Here is a 22,864-nt window from a genome sequence, read left to right as displayed (position 1 = left end):
GCCTCCCGAGTGCTGGGATTAAAGACATGTGCCACCCCCACCCGGCGTGACTGGATTTTTAAGGATTTTCCTGCACATGCTCTGGTGGGCTTATGGAGCTACTCCACATATGTGCTGATTGCGTGACCGCCCTGCGCGAATTTGTGTAATCGCACAGTGCACTGATGTTGTAGGAAGGATGATGTATGTATGACCCCTTGCTTAGCTATTGAACTGCGCATGTGTGGTCACATAGCTGGAGGAGTAGCAGAATCCTAATAATGAAATCAAGCCTGCTAGATAAGATACAGAATTCTCAGCTGGGCAGTGGTGGCACACACCTTTCATCCCAGCACTTTGGCAGGCAGAGGCAGGCAGATCTCTGAGTTTGAGGCCAGCCTGGTCAATAGAGCAAGTTCCAGAACAGCCAGCACTACACAGAGAAACCCTGTCTGGAAAAACAAAAACAAACAAAAGATACAGAATGCCCAGTTTAATAGGACCTTACATAAACAAAGCAGTGTTCTCAGATGGTATCTATTATTAAAAATAAGAGTTCGTTCCCTGAAATTCATGTCAAGTTGGGCAGCCTGTCTTTTACTGGACAAATGGTGTGCTGTTGGGTTAAAGTTAAGGTGAAGTGGGCAGTTTCAGAGAGTGGTAAAGCGTCCCTGGGGAGCTGTCATTGCTCTGCAACCAAATGCAAAGGGAGCCAGCCATCATTGGATCTGGAAGAGCGGCCACGCAGAGGAAAGTGCAAGTATCAATGCTGTGCGGTAAGCTTGGAGCTGGGAGGGACGGAGAAAGCGAGCTGAGCTGGCTGCTGAGGCCCCCTCATTTGGCCCTGTTTTTCTTATTACATTTCACTAGTTCCAAGTCTAGCTTAAGCAGACTTCCCAGCCTTCACTGTTCTCCCCAGTGCTGGCCAGGCCGCCGTTCACTCAGCTCTCTCCTGGCTTTTGTTTTTGTTTTGTTTTCCCGAGACAGGGTTTCTCTGTGTAGCTTAGGAGCCTGTCCTGGATCTCACTTTGTAACCAGGCTGGACTTGAACTCACAAAGATTCGCCTGGCTCTGCCTCCGAGTGCTGGGATTAGAGGTGTGTGCCACCACCGCCTGGCTTCTCCTGGCTTTTGAATGAAAAAGTAAAATTTCCCCTGTTCATCCCAGTTATCTTCAAGTTGCCACCGGTTACATCATCTGAAAAAAAATATTTTGAGAAAGGATCTCACTCCCTAGCTCTAACTGGCCTCACATTCACTTTGTAAACCACACTGGGTTCAAATATATGGTGATTCTCTTGCCTCTGCCTCCTACGTGCCAAGTGATAACAAGCATGTGCTATCATGTTTGACATGCTTCTGAAATCCTTATAGGCTTCTAAAATTGCGCGCGCGCGCGCGCGCGCACACGCGCTTATTCCTCAATTCCTCTCTACCTTAGTTTTTGGGGCAGGATCTCTCATGGAAACAGGAGCTCACCGATTAGCTAGACTGGCTATCCAATTAGCCCCAGGGATCTTCCCATAGCTGCCTTCCCAGATTCGGGATTACAATCAGGCAGCCCCAGGCTGGCTTTTATGTGGCTGCTGGGGATTCGAACTCATGCCTTCTTAATTGCGCAGCTATCCCTTAACCAAACCGAGCTATCCCTCTGCTTGAAATTCTTACTCATTCGGTTATTCTGCTTGTCCTAGAATGGACGGTCTCTCCCTTCTCTGGCGGGGACGAGCATAATCCATCCAAGAGTTAAAAGCCACTAGGAGCCTCTTGGAACACCTGCCACGGTCTGCGCAAAGAAATCCAAACCAGCAACCTGCGTCAAAGGGCATGGTCTCTTGTGACGTCACCGCAGACCAGAGCGGGGTTCCGATTGGCCCTTCAAGCCAGGGTGGGACCCAAAGCATCCCTGGCCCCGCCCCGAGTCTCGGCCTCGCTTGCACATGCGCCGTGGCCGCCACCTTTGCCGCCGCGCCATTTTGCCGGGGTTTGAATGTGAGGCGGAGCAGCGGCAGGAGTGGGTACGGTCGGCTGCAGCTCTCGCCTAGGGTTCCCTTCTCGGTCTCGGTGTCCCCTCGAGGTGAGGCATGGAGTGAGCAGAGTGACTGGGGGGCCGCGGCTGAGGGAGGGGACGGGCGCTGGGAAGTGGGCCCGGGCCCCTGCTTGAGGCCGCGCGCCGGGGCCTCCCCGCACGCCGCCTCAGGGCTGGGCCCGACCGCTCCGGGAAGCAGGGCAGCGGGAGGCTCGGCCTCACGCGAGCCTCCCCAGCTCCCGCCCCTTCCCTTCCAGCGCCTCGCTGATTGGCCGCGCCGCCGCCCTGCGCTCCTTAGGCGGCCGCTGATTGGTCGCGCCCGCGCGTCCGTTCCCGGCGCGCCGGGGCCCGCAGCGTGAGCCGTGTTCGGCGCCGAGGCCTGAGTTGGCCAAGCCGGTCCGGTCCCTGGTGTGGAAGGAGGCCGGAGCGCACCACTTGGGTTTCGCGGGTCTTCGGCCACCATCACAGTGGGCCTGGGCCTCGGGGTCCTCCCTGGCCGAGACGTTCGTGCTCCTAGGACTTAACGAACGTGCAGTCAAATGGGGTTCCCCTCCCCGGGGCGCAGCGGCGAGCTGGATAATCTGGCCTCTTTCTTTTTTTTTTTTTTTTTTTTTTTTTTGGTTTTTCGAGACAGGGTTTCTCTGTGTAGCTTTGCGCCTTTCCTGGGACTCACTTGGTAGTCCAGGCTGGCCTCGAACTCACAGAGATCCACCTGGCTCTGCCTCCCGAGTGCTGGGATTAAAGGCGTGCGCCACCACCGCCCGGCACAAATCTGGCCTCTTTCATACTTAGTCTCTCCCTAGGAGCGTGATTCAGAGCCAGCCGTTGCCTCTCTACGGAAATTTTAATGTTTTAACAACGTGATGCTGGGGGTGGGTCCATGTTCTCGCTCGTGTGGAGCAATCTCTTCCACTGAAATGGCATTTTCAGCCTCGCCTCAAACTTAGGATTCTTCACTCGCACACTTGGTTAAGTGGCTTGAAGGCTCCACTGATTGTTGGCTGTGCTTGCCAGAGGTCTCGCCTGAGCTGCTGCCCATCCATCCCCTCTCAAAGGCTCAGTAGCCGTGCCGACCTGCTCTTCCTAAGTATTCCCAGTCCCGTCCTGCCATGGAGTCCCCACCTTTTGTGATCTTAGAAGCAGCTAGCCTTGGATCTTGGCGAGCCCCCACCCCCCCGACTTTGAAGTTCCCCTCTTAGGCATCAGTTTTCATTTCTCGGTTCACATCATCCAGTTTTACTTCTTCCATAGCATTGACCTTATAGGTAGTTGTTACTGTTGTTTGTTCTCGTGTTCTGCTCTGATGTAAGCTCTTCGAGGGTAACCTTTCTTGTTTGTTGCTGTGTCCCATGTATGCGGGCCACAGGATGGATGCGCCTGTGGTTATTTCATGAAGACACGGAAGGCCTTGTTTTCTTTTTCTCACTTCTGGATAAAGGATGACCTTAGATTCTTCTTTCTACAAGTGTAGATTACCACACTCAACTCTTTCTCACCTTTCCATTTGCAGACAGGAATTTTTTTTTTTCCCTCTCTGACTTTGATTTCTAGTTGGGATTTGGGAAACCATTCTCTACCTGGGATTGGGTGGGTGAGAGCAGTACTCTCAATTGTGGAATTGATTTGTTGCTTTATTTAATAACTTCATTCTACTTAATCCTTGGGGATATAGTGAAGGGACAAAAATGGACAAGGTTTCTCTCTTTGGGACCTCATAATCTAGTTGGGAAAACACGGATTAGATTATTTCAGATAGTGACAAGTGACAGAAAAGTGACAGGTGAAGACAATTTCTCTGAGTAGGTGGCATTTGAGTAGAGACTATCCAGGGAAAAGTGAGTGTTGCATGAATCCTAAATGGTCTTATAATAAAAACCCGGGGCCAGATAATTGGGCTAAATGTTGAAAGATCAGAGAAACAAAGGAGCAGGCCACAGTCACTTCTCACCTCGCCAGCTTCACAACTCCTCTGACTGAATGCCTCTGGGTCCTCAGCTGAAAGGGCTTCTAGTTCCTATGTCCTCACGCCTTATATCCCTTTCTCCACCCAGCCTTCCTTCCTAGTGCTGGGATTAAAGGCATGTGTTCTTCCCAAATACTGGTAGCAAAGGCATGAGATCGTAAATGCTGGGATTAAAGGCGTGTGACTCCCAAATAGTGGGATTAAAGGTATGTGCCACCACTGTCTGGCTCTCTTTCTCTCCTAGACTGAATCTCATGTAGTCTAGGGTGGATTCGAACTCACAGATATCCGGATGGCTCTCTGCCTCTCCAGTGCTAGGATTAAACGTGTGGCACCACTGCCTGGCCTCTATGTTTAATCTACTGACTGGCTCTGTCCTCTGATCCTTAGGCAAGTTTTATTTGATACACAATATATCACCACAAGTGAGGGAACAGTATTTCAGGCAGAGGGAATAGAATGCAAAAAAAATTTTTTTAATTTAATTTTATTTTACAATATAATTTGGTTCTACATATCAGCCACAGATTCCCTTGTTCTCCCTTCTCCCGCCCCCTCCCCTTCCCCCCAGCCCATAGAATGCAAAATTTTAAGAAACTAACTTGGAATGTTGGGATATTTTAGGAAAATCCAGTTAAGTTGTGCGAAGAAGAGAGATTGTGTGGGGCTTTGTAGGTAGTGAAATGAGTTTGGATTTGATAGAGAGTGGTAGATTACTGTGATTAGAAGCAGAGAAAGGCAGTAGGTCCTGAAGTTACTGCCCAGTCTACTGTTCTCTTGAAGTGTACTTCATAACTGTTCTTTTAAAAAGCTAAGGATAATCGCCGGGCGTGGTGGCGCACGCCTTTAATCCCAGCACTTGGGAGGCAGAGGCAGGCGGATCTTTGTGAGTTCGAGGCCAGCCTGGGCTACCAAGTGAGCTCCAGGAAAGGCGCAAAGCTACACAGAGAAACCCTGTCTCGTAAAAACCAAAAAAAAAAAAAAAAAAAAAAAAGCTAAGGTAGGCAAGATGGATCAATGGTAAGTAACCCTTACCAAGCCTGACAACCTGGGTTTGTTCCCTGGGTCCCACACGGTGGAAGAAGAGAACTGACTCCTGCACATTGTCTTCTAACTTCCACACGTATGCTGTGGCACACATGCACACAATAAATGCATGTGGTAAAATTTCGGGGGACAGGAGAGATGGCTCAACAGTCAAAAGCATGTATTGCCCTTGCAGAGGACCCAAGATAGGTTTCCAATACCCGCAGGGGGCTCACTATTGCCTCTACTTCTAGCTCCACGGAATCTGATGGCCTCTGGCTTCCTTGGGCATCTGCGCTCAGGTATACATACATTAAGGCAGAAACATACAGAGATACACACACATAAATTTGTGAAAAAGTTTAAAGCAAGGGTAGGTGTTAAGGTATGCTCTTACTGTGTATTATGGGTTTTCATTTATGGGTTTCTTTCCCCTCTCCCCAGATATAAGGAAGGTCTCAGAAATGCTTCTCTTAGTGCGGTAGACAATATCTAAGAAAAAGGCAAACATCTTGCGTCATTTTATCATGGGTGTTTGTGAGATGGCCTTGGGAAACAGTGTTTATTCCAAAAACCTTCATTTTTTTTTTTTTTTTGTAACTTCATTTTGTAACTGAGGGCCTGTAGGAAGAGGCAAGACTTTCAGCTACTCATTCAAGATTTTTTTAAAAGATGCATTTATTTTTTTGTGTGTATGATTGTTTGTCTTCATGCACCATGTGTGTGCCTGATGCCCAAGGAAACCAGAAGAGGGTGTATGATTCCCTGGAACTGGAGTTTTAAAGGGTTGTGAGTTGTAGTTGTGGGCACTGGGCACAAGCCAAGTCCTCTTACAGCAGTTTGTTCTTTGGCTAAGCAGGAGTCATCTGGGAATAGGGAACCTTAGTTGATGAATTGTCTCCATCAGGTTTCCTGAGGCAAGTCTCTGGGATTATTATAATTAATTTTTTTGATTAGTGATTAATATAGGAGGACCTTGGCTACTATTGGTGGTGCCACTCCTGGGCAGGTAGTCCTTGGTGGTATAACAAAGCAAGCTGAGCAAGCCAATAAACAGCACTCCTCCGTGGTCTCTGCTGCTTTACTTTTTTTTTTTGTTTTTGGAGACAGCTCTGACAGCAAAACAGCTCTCATTGTCCTGGAACTCACTCTGTAGACCAGGCTGGCCTCGAACTCACAGAGATCCGCCTGCCTCTGCCTCCCAAGTGCTGGGATTAAAGGCTTGTGCTACCACTGACTGGCCAGGTTTTTTATATTCTTTAGAAGAGTGCTGTTGGTGTCTGATCATCCTTTTTGACTGCTGCTCCTTTTCCCTGGCTTCTAGACTTCCCTCTTAACAGTGGACTGTCTGTCATTCCCATTTAGAGACTGCCTTGGGGAGCAGAAAGAGTGTTATGAATCAGGCAGATTGAGTCAGACCTGTTTATCTTTGTGGGCATGTTCCCTTATTGTTGTTGCTATTCAATGGTGCTGGGCTGGCCTTAAACTGACAGAGATCCTCCTGCCTCTGCTTCTGCCTCCTGAGTGCTGGGACTAAAGGTGTGTACTACCACCACCCAGCAACACATTTCTTTAGTGAAACAAATTGGGATACTAAACAAGATTATTAAAAATTATATTTGTAATCTTAGGAAGTCTAGACCAAGGTTTTTTTTAAAGATCATTTTTATAGTGTGTGTGTACATGTACTACCATGGTGCACATGTGGAAGTCAGGACTTTGGTGAGTCAGGTTCTTTCCTCCCACCTTGTGGGTGCTAAGAATAGAACTCAAAGCTGGGTGGTGGTAGTGCATGCCTTTAATCCCACTCGAATTAATTGCACTCGAAAGGTAAAACCAGACAGATCTCTGTGAGTTCGAGGCCAACCTAGGCTGTAGAGTGAGTTCCAGGAAAGGCACAAAGCTACATAGAGAAACCCTGTCTCGAAAAACCAAAGAAAAAAAAAGAGGAGACCTCAGGTCATCCGGCCAATGGACAGGCACTTTTACCCTTTGAGCCATCTTGCTGGTCTTACGGTCAGATTTTGTTGCCAGATGAGTTTGTCACATACTTGTAAGAAACCAAAATCCTTTCCATTAATTGATTTTTGGGGATTTGAGACTCTAGAGAGAGATTGCAGGTCTGTAAGAAAATAAAATCCTTTCAGTTTATTGATGGGGGATTTTGAGGCTTTAGAATGGATTACAGGTTTGGTATTTAAATTGTGTCTTCCTGGTTGCTCTGGAAGCTAAGACAAGAGGCAAGTTCAAGGGCAACTTCAAGGTCAACCAAGACAATTTATTGAGACCTTGTCTCAGTGGAAAATATAGGGAAAAAAAACCAAGATGTGCTTTGGTTTATAGAGTGCTTGCCTAGCTTGTACAAAGCTCTATCCCCAACTCTGCACAAACCAGGCATGGTGGCACACACGTGTGATTCAAGTACTTGGGAAGCAGGAAAATGAAAGTTCAATCAAGATCATCCAAGACTATATCATGAGCTTGAGGCCAGTCTGGGCTAAATGAGACCCTTTCTCAATAAATAAAGGAATGAATGAAATTATTTAAAACTTGGTGATTGTGAATGTAATACTTAGAATAATTGTAGTGCCTAGGAAGATGAAGGAAGTAGGAAGAGAGTGAAAATCCCCTGTATCCATCCCATAAATAGATCATACCATTCTTTACCCCAGTTTGGTTTTAAGCTTAATTTTTATGTATATGGGTATTTTGCCTGCATGTATGTCTGTTCACTGTGTGTATAGGTCCAAGGAGGCAAGAAGAGGGCATCATTTCCACTAACACTGGAATTATGTGAGCTGCTGTATGGGTCCTGAGCAGTCAGTGTTAGACCATCTTTTCAGCACCCTTCTGCTTTGGGATATATGTAAAATTACTAGTGTAATTTGAGTCTTTACTTCTTTACTGAATTTACAAAGATTTGTTGTTTTTTCAAGACAAGGTATCTCTGTCCTGGAACTCACTTTGTAGACCAGGCTGGCCTTGAACTCAGGGATTCCCCCTGTCTCTGCCTCCCGAGTGCTGGGGTCAAAGGTGTGCGCCACCACTGCCCAGCTCTAAAAAAAAAAATTTTTAACCGCTGCATTATAGAAGCCTTAGGATATATATATAGTGATGTCTAAAAGCTACCTAAAACATAATCAAATCTAAGCAGAAGTATGATTTCTTGTTTTGCTTTTTTACATTTATTTATTTTGTGTGAATGATGGGTGGAGTGGAGTGGAGTAGACCATGTGTCATGTCAGGTGTGTGGCTGTTAGAGGACAGTTTTGTGTGGTTCTTCCACCTTTATGTGGGTTCTGGATGGAATTCAGGTGTGAGCAGCAAGTGCTTTTTACTTACTGAGCCGTCTTGCTGCCCCCCAAAAGGGGATTTTAAAAAGGTTTATTAAGGTATATTGTATATAGCATAGGATTCATCTCTTTTAAATGTACTGTTCCACTGAGTTTAATAGAGTTACACAACTCAGCATCCATCACTAGTCCAGTTTTAGAAACCAGCAGCAGCCTTACAGTTCTTTGGCAGCTAAGTGATGTGATTGAACCCAGGGTCTCAGGAGATCATCCTTCCTAGTTAGCCCCATATTTTATGTGTTAGAACATTTAAAACATATTCTGAATGCCTAGTTTAAAGTCACTGTTATTGATTGTAGTCACATGTTCTACTGTTAGTTTCCTGAGCTGTGTTTTTTTTTTTTTTCCTTTTCTTTTCTTTCTTTCTTTCTTTTGGTTTTTTTGAGACAGGGTTTCTCTGTGTAGTTTTGGTGCCTGTCCTGGATCTCATTCTGTAGACCAGGCTGGCCTCAAACTCACAGAGATCCGCCTAGCTCTGCCTCCCAAGTGTTGAGATTAAAGGCGTGCACCACTGCTGCCCGGCAAGCTGTGGTTTTCTTTATCAGCCATATTCATGTCAGCCTTATTTAGCTTTGTAAAGTGAGGGCTGGGAATGTAGTTCAGTGGGATGTATGTGTGTTTAGCGTTTGTTTATTTCTAGCACAGGAAAAAATTATGAGAATTGGTTTTTTTCCCCCTCAGTCTAGCTGTGGTGGCCTTTAATCCCAGCACTCTGGAGGCAGACGCAGGTGGATCTCTGAGTTTGAGGCCAGCCTGGTTTACAAAGTGAGTTCCAGAACAGCCAGGGCCACACAGAGAAATCCTGTCTCGAAAAAAAAAATTTTTTTTTTTCTCTGTGTGCATATCCACGCTCGTGCCCCATGGCAATTGTGTGGAAATCAGGACAAAGTTGAGGGACTTGGTTCTCCTCTTGTACCATATTGGTTCTGGTCATTAAAACTCAGGTTATCAGTCAGGCTTAGTAGAAAGTGTCTTAACTCATGGAGCTATTTCACTAGTATATACATATATATGTATAATATATATATTATACATATATATCTTTTTTTTGAGGGGGGGAGTCACATGCTTTGACACATGTGGGTATCAAAGGATATTTTTGTGGGTTTTTTTTTTTTTCATTCACCCTTACATGAGTTCCAGGGATCAAACTTAGATCCTCCAAACCTTCTTGCTGGCCTGTACATTTGTTTTTTGTAATTCATTTTATGTTTGATTAATAAAATAGTTATGTGTATGCTCAGGTGACTGTGTGTGTGCCAGAAGATATCAGATCCATTGGACCTGGAATTACAGGTGGTTGTGAGCTGCCTGATGGGCATGAAACTGAACTTAGATCTTCTGCAGAAGTAGTGTATGAGCACTCTTAACCTGCTGAGTTGTCTGCCCAGCCCCTGTTTTTCATTTTTACAGCATATTATTGACGGTCATGCGTGCGTGCGTGCGTGCGTGCGTGTGTAGGGTCCTTTATTTGGTTATTATTGTTCCAGGCAAGATTAGTTTTGGTTTAAGCTTTAAGAAAAAGACACTTGGGAGGCAGAAGCAAGCAGGTGGATCTCTGTGAGTTGAAGGACAGCTTGGTCTACAAAGGGAATTTCAGGACAGCCAGGGCTATACCAGCCAGAGAGACCTTGTTTCGAGAAGAGAGAGGGAGAGAGAGAGAGAGAGAGAGAGAGAGAGAGAGAGAGAGAGAGAGAGAGAGAGAGAGGGAGGGAGGGAGGGAGGGAGGGAGGGAGACGGGGAGGGAGGGAGACGGGGAGGGAGGGGAGGGAGAGAGAGAGAATGGTTTTTCAGACCAGTTACCCAGAATTACTTCCTTAAGTGGAAAATTTGAGCATGTAGTTTATAGTGAGTACTTACCACTGTGTGTTCTGCATTAAGGAATTCTACTTTAATCTCAAGAGTTTTTGTTGTTTTTCCTCGATGGGGTCTCATGTAGCCTAGGCTGGCCCAGAAATCTTTATGTATCTAGGGATGACCTTGAACTCCTCATCTTGTGTCTTCATCAGTGCTGGGATTACAGGTATCTACCTCTTGGTCAGTTTTTTGTTTTGTTTTGTTTTTTGTTTTTCTCGAGACAGGGTTTCTCTGTATAGCTTTGGAGCCTATCCTGGAACTTGTTCTATAGACCAGCCTGGCCTCGAACTCACAGAGATCCACCTGCCTCTGCCTCCTGAGTGCTGGGATTAAAGGCATGTGCCACCATCACCCTGTTCTTGGGCAATTTTTAATATCAGAAACTTAATGGAATTTTATTTACTGCTAAGTGTGACAGTGCATCAATTTGTCTGGTGTTTTGTTTATTTTTGTTTGTTTTGTTTTCTGTTTTTTCCAGATGGGTTCTCTGTGTAGCCCTGGCCATCTTGGAACTCACTCCGTAGACCAGGCCCACCTTGAATTCACAAAGATCCACCTGCTTCTGCCTCTTTAGTGCTGGAATTAAAGACCTGTGCCACCACTGCCCAACCTTTTTGTTTTGTTTTGTTTTCATGTTTTTTTAATTAGATGAATGTATATGTTTGTAGATATGTGTGTGTGCCCATAGAGGCATTGTATCCCCCTTGAGCTGGAATTACAGGGGTCTTTGAGCTGCCTGACATGGATGTTAGGAACCAAACTCATGTCTTCTGTAAAAGCAGTGTTTTCTCTTAACAACTGAGCCTTCTTTCCCATTCCCAGTACTGGACTTCTTTCTCTTTTTTTTGGGGGGGGGGGTTTCGAGGCAGGGTTTCTCTGTAGCTTTGGGGTCTGTCCTGGACTAGCTCTGTAGACCAGGCTGGCCTCGAACTCACAGAGATCCTCCTGCCTCTGCCTCCCAAGTGCTGGGATTAAAGGCATGTACCACCATGCCCGGATCCAAAATAATAATATTTTTAGAAAGGTTGGCGTCCTCATCAGTTAAATACCTAGTTCAGAGTTAGACTGAGGTATATGAAACCCTGTCTCAAAAAAAATCCTAACCTTCACCACCTCAAAAACAACAACAAAAGCTGGGCCATGATGGCACACACCTTTAATCCCAGCACTCGGGAGGCAGAGCCAGGCCAGAGCCTGGTCTACAGAGTGAGATCCAGGACAGGCTCCAAAACTTCACAGAGAAACCCTGTCTCTAAAGGGGGGGGGGGGCAATTCATTCCAAATGTGTTTTAGATAAAGGGTTATAATACAAAAGTCTTCATGGCTGGATGTGCTGATACATGCTTATAATCTCAGTACTTTAGAGATGACAGAAGCAGGATTGTGGTATAAGTTCAAGGCCACCCTGTCTAATGAGTTTTGGGCTGGACAACTAACATTGAGACACCCTCCCCCCAAAAGCAAAATAGAAAAAAATAGTAACAAAAAGATTCATTTATGTTATTTACTTTCTCAAGTGATCACTTATTGAGACTCTGTTTTTTGATTTTAGATTCAGACCAATGGAGCTCAGCGATGCAAATTTGCAGACACTAACAGAGTATTTGAAGAAAACCCTGGATCCTGATCCTGCCATTAGACGTCCAGGTAAAGATGTCTTTGTTCTTTGGTTGACTCATTCTTTGAGACACATGGCAGAAATCCTTTTGTGCAATTGCCTGGTTGTAAATTTAAAAATACATACATACATACAATATGTACATACACACCACACACACACACGTTTGCTTATTTTCTCAGGCCAAGTTTTTGTGACATGGTTGGCTGCTTACAGTAGCTAAAACACATGGTGGAATATTTGTTGTTGAGTAAAGTAGCTTTTATTTGACGTCTTCTGGGGTAAAAAAATACTAATATTATTAGAAAGCTTTGCCTCATGAACTTTCTGAAAATCTCATTTAAATTTGTCAACTTTAGGAGCATAACAACTAAGGCATCAAGATAGGAGTAATTCCCAAAAGGTGTTTAAATGAATGAAATCAAGTAATAAGATTCTTTTCTCCCCCGGGAGTTTGATTTAATTTATATTGTCAAATACCTAGAGTTACCTGTATAAATGGAATTTATACCTCAGATGCTCATAAGAGTCAGAAATGAAAGTAAATGAAAGGATTTTAACTAGGTGGGAACTAGTGGTATGTAAAGATGTGTCCTTGTTAAGAGCAGGTAATTGTTTGGAATATTTCTTGTTTTTGTTTTTTGAGACAGACTTTCTCTATGTAGCTCTGGCTGTCCCGGAACTTGTTCTGTAAACCAGGCTGGCCTCAGACTCAGAAGTCCACCTGCCTCTACCTCCTAAGTGCTGGGATTAAAGGCGTGCGCCACCACTGCCCAGGGCAAGGGCCCTTCTTAATTGCTCTGCCAGCTCTCTGACCCTTCTCCGTGGTATTTTTTCAAACAGGGTCTCTGAACCAGGAGCTCACTGATTTATTTAGACTGGATGGCCAGCAAGCCCCAGGGATCCACCTGTCCTTCTTTGAGTAGCCCTGGGGTTACAGTTATGCTCTCTTGTACCTGGTTTTACTGTAGGTACTGGGAATGGATCTCTGCTCCACAGGCTTGAGCGACAAGCACTTATCCTGGCCCATTCTGTTTTTCTGAGAGGTCACACTGCTGTCCTGTTGTGTTCTTGGATAAAAGGAAATTAATTGCTCTAATCTTCTTAGCAATTCCAAGAAAGCTTATGCCAAAACTTACTAATATTTTTTTCTGAATTATGTCCTTAAAATGCTGAGGATGCTAAACCTTTATGACTCCAGGACAGAGTATAGAAATAAACTGCAGTTTCTGGGAAGCAAATTTTTCGAAGCTTGGTAAAAGTCCTGTACACAGAGTCAGTCTTTGTGTATCTGACTGGACCTACCACCACCCTGTGTCAGTGCTAAGGATGGAACCAGGACCCCACATTTGTTAGACTGTACATCTTTATGATGTGATAGAGACAAATTTTGTGCTGGATCACAGCTTTGATAGAGATACAGCAGTTGTACGGATGTGTATAGATAATTGGAAGACTGTGTGTATGTGGAGGCCAGAGGTTAACATCATGTTTCTACCTCTATCACTCCACCTTTTTTTGTTCTTTGTTTGTTTGTATTTTTAGACAGGGTTTCTCTGTGTAGCCTTGGCTGTCCTGGAACTCGCTCTGTAGACCATGCTGACCTCAAGCCCAGAGTTCTGCCTACCTCTGCCTCCCAAGTGCTAGGATTAAAGGTGTGTGCCACCACCTATTTTTTGAAATGGATCTCTTACTGAACCTAGCTCACCCATTGACTAGACCTGCTCTCCAGTGAGCCCCACAGATTCTTGTGTCTTTGCCTTTCAAACACTAGGATTACCGGAGGAACTCTAGTCATCTCCTTGCTTACTGCTATACTGACGGAACCATCCCCCCAGCCTGGAATTGGAAAACTTTTGAGGTTCCTCGATTATGAAGATACATGTCAGCATGGAAAGTTTTAAATTAATTAATTTAGAGTGGGAGCAGATAAGATAATATGTCACAGTGTGTTTGTGGCAGAGGACAACTTTGTAGACAGAATTGGTTCTCTCTTCCGAACTTTCCCTCTTTCCCAGGGATAGAGCTTGGGTTGTTAGGCTTGTACAGACATGTAGGGTAAGTGCCTTCATAGGCTAAACTGTCTTACTGTCAGAAGGAATATTGTATAGGCAAAAGTAAACACAGAAATATTGACAAACTTTTGAGAGGAATGCTTGAGGGCTGGAGATATAGGTAGAACCTGGAAATTCAGTCCTCAGCACTGCATAATTTGAGCATGGTAGCTCATGCCTGTAATTCCAGCTTTTGGAAGGGGAACTCAGATACTCAGTTTCATCCTTGGCTACATAGTAAATTAGAGGCTGCTGAGGCTACATGAGACTCTGAATGAATGAGGGTAGATGAGGGTAGATGGCTTAGTGGGTAAGGTGCTTGCTGCCGAGCTGGATGACTTGAGTTTGTTCTGGAACTAACATGGTGAAAGAGAATAGCATCACACATAAGCTGGACAGATAGACACACGGTTTAAAAATAAGTAAATAAATATAAAACAAATTTTAAGAAATTACCCAACTACCCCAAACAACAAAACCAACATAATATTTCTTTTCCTGAAAATATTTTTCAATTTAGCAGTCTGAATTCTTTATGAAGGACACGGTAGATGCAAACCAAGGTTTGGGGAAGTCAGTGTGCTAACTGCATTCACATGTACATATATGCAGGCAAAATACTCATACATGTTAAATAAAAATAAATCTCTTTTATATCTAGTTTTCTCCCATTGTTTGTTTTTATATTTTGGTTTGTTTGTTTGTTTGAGACAGGATCTCAGTATGTAGATCAGGTTGGCCTTAAACTCAAAGAGATTTGCCTGCCTCTGCCTTATCTTAGATTTGTGATCTTAGATGAGATAATAGTGGCAGGCTTTATGGATTATTGTGACAGTTTAGCTCACAGGTAATAGCTGTTGACATAAATAAATTGGTACTCCTAATAATCTTTGTGGAAGGAGGCAGGGTATGTAATTTACAGTAACATCTAGTACTTTCCTGGGAAGCAGCAGCTTTTGTTGGGAATCATCTGAATAGGCTATCCACAGATGTGGGAGAATTGAGTGAGATCATTTGAAAGCTGGAGCTTTTGTATACATTTTATGTAACATTAATGTGTAAACTATTTAATGGATAAAACAGATTTTTCCTGTAGGAAAAATGTTCTAATCTTTGCATTGGTTGGTGGGTTGGTTTCTTTCTATGTATCTGGGTTGTTTTGTTTGTAAGACAGAATCTCACTGTGTAGCTACTGTTGGCCTCAAGTTCAGTTCGTAGCTTCAATTGGCCTAGACCCTCTCCCAGGTGCTCAGATTAAATCTTGAACCATCATTTGTCATGTAATTTCCTTTTTTTTCTATTTTTATTCTTTAAATATAGATATAGTTCATTATAAGTATAGAGTGTAAATGTTTTTATTATAACAAGTCTAACATGAAAATTCTTTCACAGCGGAGAAATTTCTTGAATCTGTAGAAGGAAATCAGAATTACCCACTGTTGCTTTTAACATTACTGGAAAAGTCACAGGATAATGTCATTAAAGTATGTGCTTCAGTAACCTTCAAGAACTACATTAAAAGGAATTGGAGAATTGTAAGTATTTTGGGAATACATAATTAAATACTCGGTATATTTATATGGTTTATATAAACTCCTAGTGTATTCAAATGTGGATTAATGATAAACAGATTCTTTATCCAAAACTCCTGTTATTTCATTTAAATTCCACATAACTTTCTTAAACTTTGTAACTCATGTTGTAAGAGAGTTAAGAGACCTAGGGTAGGAAGGCAGTCTAAATTGTAACTAGAGTTTTCCTGGTCCTGCCTGGCCCATGGTCAGGACAAATCTCTCTTACCCGCCAGTCCCGCAGCTGCTCAGACCCAACCAAGTAAACACACAGAGACTTATATTACTTATAAACTGTATGGCCATGGCAGGCTTCTTGCTAGCTGTTCTTATATCTTAAATTAACCCATTTCTATTAATCTATAAGTTGCCACATGGCTCGTGGCTTACCAGTACATTACATCTTGCTTGTCATGGCGTTGGCTGGCAGCGTCTCTCTGCCTCAACCTTCTACTTCCCAGAATTCTCCTCTCTCCTTGTCCTGCCTATACTTCCTGCCTGGTGACTGGCCAGTGTTTTATTTATTAACCAATCAAAGCAACACATTTAACATACAGAAAATCCCATAGCACTTCCCCTTTTCTTTTTTTAAAAGGAACATTTTAACTTTCACATAGTAAAATTACATATAACAAAACAATTATCAAACAAGAATTACAGTTACAATATCTAGTCTATTTATAATATCTAGTCTATTTGTATTTGGCAAAATTAAAGAAGATAGCCTATCTTATATTTGTGAGTCTAAGGTTTCATATCTAACTTATCTTTTATAATAACTAAGAAAAGTTATAACTATCTAGTCTTCAACTACATCAAAAACCTCAGAAGGAGGTTTCTCTCCTGAGAAACAGGAGAAGGACACAAGCAACTTTGGGGATTCTTGCAAGAGTAGACAGAGACAGCTGACAGCCTGGACAGTCACCTAATGTTCCTTTGTAAAGTTGGGGCATCTGTCTTCAGCCCACAGGCCTAGAGTCACTTCTCTCTGTGTCCTGTAGAATGTCTGGCAGTTTCCTCTGCGAACCAGGAACCTAAAGGACCATTTTGCCAAGCAAAGTTCAGTGGTCACCTTCCTATGGGTCCTGCATATCCAGTCAATCAAGCATTTCAGGCAAGAACAGTTTCTTGCCCAAATGGCTATTTTTGCCAAGAAGATGATAAACTCCATATCTTTGGAGTTATCATATGGGCATGTCTTCGATGCTCATCCTCTCTGAAGTAAATTGGTGCTGCCAAGAGCAGACATATGTCATTGTCCAAAAAGTCTAAATTTTTAAAACATTTTAAATGCCATATTCTGTAGGTCTTTGAAGTGTTTGAAGATTACTTACCTAATTGAATTATATCTATGTATACCTAGAAAACAACATGTCTATAAGTTTGACTATCATAGAAGACTAATTATTATTTTTTTTAAATAACTTGTAAGATTTTATTTATTTATCATGTATACAGTTGAGTGTTCAGCCTGCAGGCCAGAAGAGAGCACCATATCTCATTGTAGATGGCTGTGAGCCACTATGTGGTTGCTGGGAATTAAATTCAGGACTTCTGGAAGAACAGCCAGTGCTCTTAATCCCTGAGCCATCTCTCCAGCCCTGAAGACTAATTATTAATCTGTATTTCTTAATTATCCATTACAATCTAAATGAGTTACATAAACATAATACCTCAAACAAGAATATATATATATATACACACACACACACACACACACACACACACAGTATAACAAAATTAACTTCAAATTTGTATCAATAAAGTAAAATCCATAGCAATGTAAAACATTTTTAAACAAGTTGTTGCTCTTTAAAATTAGGTTCATTAATCTACCCTTTCATCCTACCATATCTATATCATATCCCCTTTTTTCTTTAGAAAGAGATTGCATTTATAATCAACCTGTTTTAAATGAAAATATTGGTTTTTCTCTGTCCCACACTAGAGGGCTATTCTGATAGGGGACAAAAGAATCTCTCAACCTTTTTTTTTTTTTTTGCAATATGTTTCGGTTTAGAGAAGGAATGAGCCAATTCCATCTCCAAAGCCAGCTTGATATATTTGGGAATTTGGGTCTAGTTTCTCACTACTTCCTGCTGGAGGGGGGCACTGTATTTTATGGGGACACAAAGAAAATTTTAGGATTATGGAGTAGTCTGTGAGGGTGTATCATCTCAGCCAGTTGCCTTGAAACCATTCTGGATGTTAGATTATTTGGGTCATGGTGTCATCGGAGACCTTTCAGGGGGTCTTGGCTGGTCAAACCTGATGTATCTTAATCTGGAACAAATCCATAGCCTCTGGCTTTCTGTGGAAACAAAAACAGCCTCCTTTCCAAAGCAATATATCCTTAGATACAAATTTTGAAGTCAGGGTACCTTTAAAATATACATATTGGCTTAACTCAACAGCTTTTACAATCAAATGTCTTTTTGCAGTTAAGAATATCAAAGACAACATAATCCAGATTCTCTGTGTGATATCCATCTTTATGTGGCTTATTTTTATATTAATTTTACTGTCTCTTAAAAGACTTTTAAAACTATTTTTATGTAACTGCATATAACTATATATAATATATATATATATATTTCTCTCTTTCAAGCCTATGTACATTTTTTACACACATTGTAAACTATTTCATCTGAATCTGTCTTATTGTGAACCTATGCTTTAAACTGCAGCATTTGTAATACTGAAATGGCCCATGTGGCTGCTGGCTCCACCCACCTCAGCTTTCCAACATGGCGGTGGTATGTTTACCACCAGCTCTGGGAGCCAACAACTCTCAGAAGCAGCATGTAGCCCAGAAACCTTTTTTTTTTTTTTTTTTTTTTTTGTACTAGCAAAGGCTAAATCCACCATACAGCAGTAGTAGCATAATGTGCATCTTGGAGATGCCTCCTTCCCGCCATACTGCTGGTCAAGCTCACACGCTAGGAACCCGCAGCTGCTGCTAACTTGAGAGAGAACTAAGAAGCTGTTTTTAGCTCCATTTTAGAATCTTCTTTCTCAGGTTTTAGGTGGAAACTTTTGCCAACCCATTGGGCGCCATTTGTAGATGAACAGTAATATTAAATAAGAAACACAGAGCCAAGTGTAGAGTTAAAAGCCCAAAGTCAGAGCAGTAGCTCAGAGCTGAGACTTAAAACCGCCTTTCTTACCCTTCACTGCTGCTGTCATCCTTTCTTTCAGAAAGAGAGCTATTTCCTGTGTATCTGTCTTTTTATTGACTTTCTGTTGGTTGTAAACCCAACCACATGACCTCCTCATCACTGCTTGTCTATACAGACCTCCAGGTCTTCTATGGTTGGTATTGAGATTACAGGCGTGTATCTCCATGCTGGCTGTATCCTTGAACACACAGAGATCTGCCTGTCATGTGATCTGGATTAAAGGTGTGCACCACCATCACTGCCCAGCTTCTGCTATGGCTTGCTATTAGTTCTGACCCCCAGGCAACTTTATTTATTAACATACAAATAAAATCACATTTCAGTACAAATAAAATATTACCATAGTCTAAATGGATAATTAAAGGAGTTTAAGATGGAGTATGTGTTGTGTTTCTGTAATTTGAGCTTCTTAGGTTAAAACAGAAAGATACTGAGGTCTTGACAGCCAGCAGCACAGTGAAATCTCACCTCAAAAAAAGTAAAATTTAAAGTAATTAAGATTTCCGTATTCATTCATTTATTATTTTACAATAGGGTCTTACTGTGTAGCCCTGGCTGGTCTGGAACTCACTCTATCACTATATATCTCTATATAGCATGTGTTTTAAAGGTCAAAGACTTATTTACAGTCTTTTTTTGTTGATGACATAAGAGTTTATAAAACAGGTCTGTAGAGATGGCCCAGCAGTGTAAGAATACTACTGCTCTTATAGAGAACCCAGGTTTGGTTATTATTACCTGCCTGGCTCACAGCTGCCTGAAATTTCAGTTTCCGAGTATCTGATGCCCTTTTCTCGCCTCAAGGGGCTCCTGCATGCAGATAGTGCACATATACTCATGTAGGCAAAACACATAAACATAAATAAATAAAACTTAAAGAAAGCATTATCTTAAAATGTAGATATACGCAGATAAGAATTTTCTTTGGGCTGCCAGCTCACAATTAACAACGTGAGACTTACTAATTGTGAGAGCTCGGCTTATAGCTTAGGCTTGTTTCTAACTACCTCTTATAACTTAAACTAACCTATCTATATTATTAATTTGTGTTCTATCTCGTGGCTCATTACCTCATCTCTGTACTGCCCATCTGCTTCCACCGTGGCTGGCTGGCGACTCCACTTTTCTTCTTCCCAGAGTTTTCTCTGTCCCAGGAAATCTCATCTTAACTCTTCCTGCCTAGCTATTGGCCATTTACCTCTTTATTAAACCAGTCAGAAGGCACCTTGACAAAGACACATCTTCACAGTGTACACAAATATTCTGAAACATTTGCCCCCTTTAGTCTAAATAAAAAGGTTTTAACTCGATAATACAGTAAAATTACATATAATAAGAACAATTATCGGGCTGGAGAGATGGTTCAGAGGTTAAGAGCACTGGCTGTTCTTCCAGAGGTCCTGAGTTCAATTTCCAGCAACCACATGGTGGCTCCCAACCATCTGTAATGAGATCTGGCGTCCTCTTCTGGCATGTAGGCAGAATACTGTATACATACTAAATAAATCTTTAAAAAAAAAAAAAAAAAGAACAATTATCAAGAAAGAAATACATTTACAATGTTTAGTTCATTAGTATTTGGCAAATTTAAAGAAAATACTACATCATCTATTATTGGAGTCCATTAGCTATTATCTATTTAGTGGGTGCAAAGTTTTGTACCTTATTTATTTTCTATCAAAACTAGAAAACTGTAACTATAACTATCCAATCTTCAACCCCATCAGAGACTCGGGAAGGGTATATTATTATCTTATCAAACAGGAAGTACAGACAAAGCAAACAACTTCTAATATAGAAATGGCAGCTGGCTGCCTGGACAGTCACCCAAGGTTCCTCTGAAGTGTTGGGGCATCCATCTTTGGCTTCAGGCCTAGAATGCCTTACAGACTTTGCTGTGAAGCAGGGATTTTGAAGGACTGTTCTAACTTGTCTTGGCACAGTTCAGCAGTCGCCTTCTTTTGTGTCCTGCTTGTCCAATTTGGACAGCATATGTCAATAGTTGAGGCAAGGGCAATTTCCTGTCCAGTGAGTGGCTAACTTTGCCACAACCAAAGCCAACTCCATATGGAAGTTTTTTTTTTTTTTTTTTGAGTAAATTGATGCTGCCAGGAGCAGACATGTCTCACTGTCATGAAAAGCCTTAGGTTACTGAAACATCTTAAATGCAATATTCTATAGTCATCTGAAGTGTTTGAAGATTGTATATCTATCTAAAATGTGTATCTGTTTAACCTTGAAAAGATACCTAACAAGTGTTTGTGTGTTAGGAACTTTTCTTTTTTAAACCTTTCTCAGGTCCTATGTGGAAATACATGCCCCTACTTTGAACGCCATTGCAATTTATATTATTCATTAAATACTGTTCTGTGTGGTAAAGAAATAATTTAGAAAGTCCATCCTGTTTGCAAACATGCCCTTTTCTGTAGGATAGGAGAGATGGAAGGGCTTTTTGAGTCAGTCCTCAAACTCATGAGCAGTCCTCCTGCCTCAGCATCTTGATGATATATAAAACCAGGGGTGGGGGCTGGAGAGATGGCTCAGTGGTTAAGAGCACCAGCTGCTCTTCCAGAGGTCCTGAGCAACCACATTCCCAGCAACCACATTCCCAGCAACCACATGGTGGCTCACAACCATCTCTAGTGGAATCTGATGCCCTCTTCTGGCATAAAGTCAGTACATGCAGACAGAGCACTTGTATACATAAAATAAATAAATCTTAAAAAAAATAACAGAGCGTCTGTAGTATCTTTAAGAGGTGTACCTCTGAGTGTACTCTTAACTAGTAATAGAAAAGAAGTGTTTGTAGGAAAGATCTTTAATGTGAGCATGAAGTTGAAGCTTTTAACTTCTTTTTGTAGCATGAATCTTAAAAGTTCTTATCAATAAAATCAAACCTGAGGCCAGTTATTGGGGTGAATGCTGGAAGATGAGATAAGCATAACAAGCCACAGCTACCTCACCTCGCCAGTTCCTCAGCTGATCCTGTTTCCTCAGACTGGAAGCCTGAGCCCTCATCCAGAATGGGTCTCAGCTGAACTGTAGCTCAAAAGCCTAAAAGCTTAACCAGCCAAAACCTTGTAGTTTCTGGTCCTCACGCCTTATATACCTTTCTGCTTTCTACCACCACTCCCTGGGATTAAAGGCTCACTTTCTGAGATTAAAAGCGGGAGTCACCATGCTTAGCTGTATCCTTGAGCAGATGGATTTCTGCCTCTGGAATGCTAGGATTAAAGGCGTGTGCTACCACTGCCTATCTTTTATGTTTAATATTGTGGCTGTTCTGTCTCTGACCCCAGATAAGTTTATTAGTGTGCACAATATTTTGGGAAACACGATACCACCACACCTTTTTTTTTTTTTTTTTTTTTTTTGGTTTTTCGAGACAGGGTTTCTCTGTGTAGCTTTGGAGCCTGTCCTGGAACTCACTCTGTAGACCAGCCTGGCCTTGAACTCACAGAGATCCACCCGCCTCTGCTTCCCGAGTGCTGGGATTACAGGCGTAAGCCACCACCAGCCGGCAAGTTGAAACTTTTAAAGATGACTCTGATTGGCGAAGCATAATGGCGTGTGCCTTAAGCCTTGGGAGGCAGAGGCAGGTGAAACTCCTGAGTTCAAGGCCAGCCAGAGCTACATAAAGAGACCCTGTCTCAAAAAACAAACAACCCCCCCCTACACACACACACACACACACACACACACACACACACACACACACACACACACACAAAAGATGACTGATTAATGCACATTGACAAATGTATAGTTTACATAGAGAACTGAAAGCAATTCACCTTCCTTCCTTTCTCCTTTTTGTTTTTACTAGGGAACAAACCTAAGTTTATGCATCCTAGTCAAGTGTTTTCCAGAGAATGCATGCACCCCAGACCTCAAATTCCAGACCTCAAATTCTTTTCTGGTTGTTTATCTTTTTTTGTTTGTTTGTTTGTTTTGGGTTTTTTGTTTGTTTGTTGTTTTTTGAGACAGAGTTTCTCTGTGTAGTCCTTGGCTGTTCTAGAACTCACTCTGTAGACCAGGCTGGCCTCAAACTCAGATCCATCTGCCTCTGCCTCCCAAGTACTGGGATCAAAAGTGTGCACCACCTTACCATGGTTTATGCCTGGCAGGAACCAAATTCTTAATTGGCATCAGGTAGTCAGAGAACCCCAGTGGTTTTTATATCAGATACTACATTTAGAATTGAATATATGTGTCGTCCCCCCCCCTTTTTTTTTT

General features: G+C 42.5%; 1 protein-coding gene across 1 annotated transcript in view; it reads left to right on the top strand.

Annotated features, from left to right (window-relative positions):
- The first annotated feature begins 1,823 nt into the window (after positions 1-1,823).
- Positions 1,824-22,864, top strand: part of Cse1l (chromosome segregation 1 like) — a 48,558-nt gene continuing 27,517 nt past the window's right edge. Inside the window, exons 1-3 of the mRNA XM_006993531.4 lie at positions 1,824-2,055; positions 11,759-11,853; positions 15,271-15,413. Coding sequence (XP_006993593.1) covers positions 11,769-11,853; positions 15,271-15,413 — 228 coding nt within the window. The 5' untranslated portion in view covers positions 1,824-2,055; positions 11,759-11,768. The remainder of the gene's footprint in view (positions 2,056-11,758; positions 11,854-15,270; positions 15,414-22,864) is intronic.

Source organism: Peromyscus maniculatus, chromosome 4 (assembly GCF_049852395.1).
Source record: "Peromyscus maniculatus bairdii isolate BWxNUB_F1_BW_parent chromosome 4, HU_Pman_BW_mat_3.1, whole genome shotgun sequence".
Lineage (NCBI taxonomy): Eukaryota > Metazoa > Chordata > Mammalia > Rodentia > Cricetidae > Peromyscus > Peromyscus maniculatus.
Note: the sequence above shows the minus strand (reverse complement) of the source record. Positions and strands in the feature narration are given on the sequence as shown.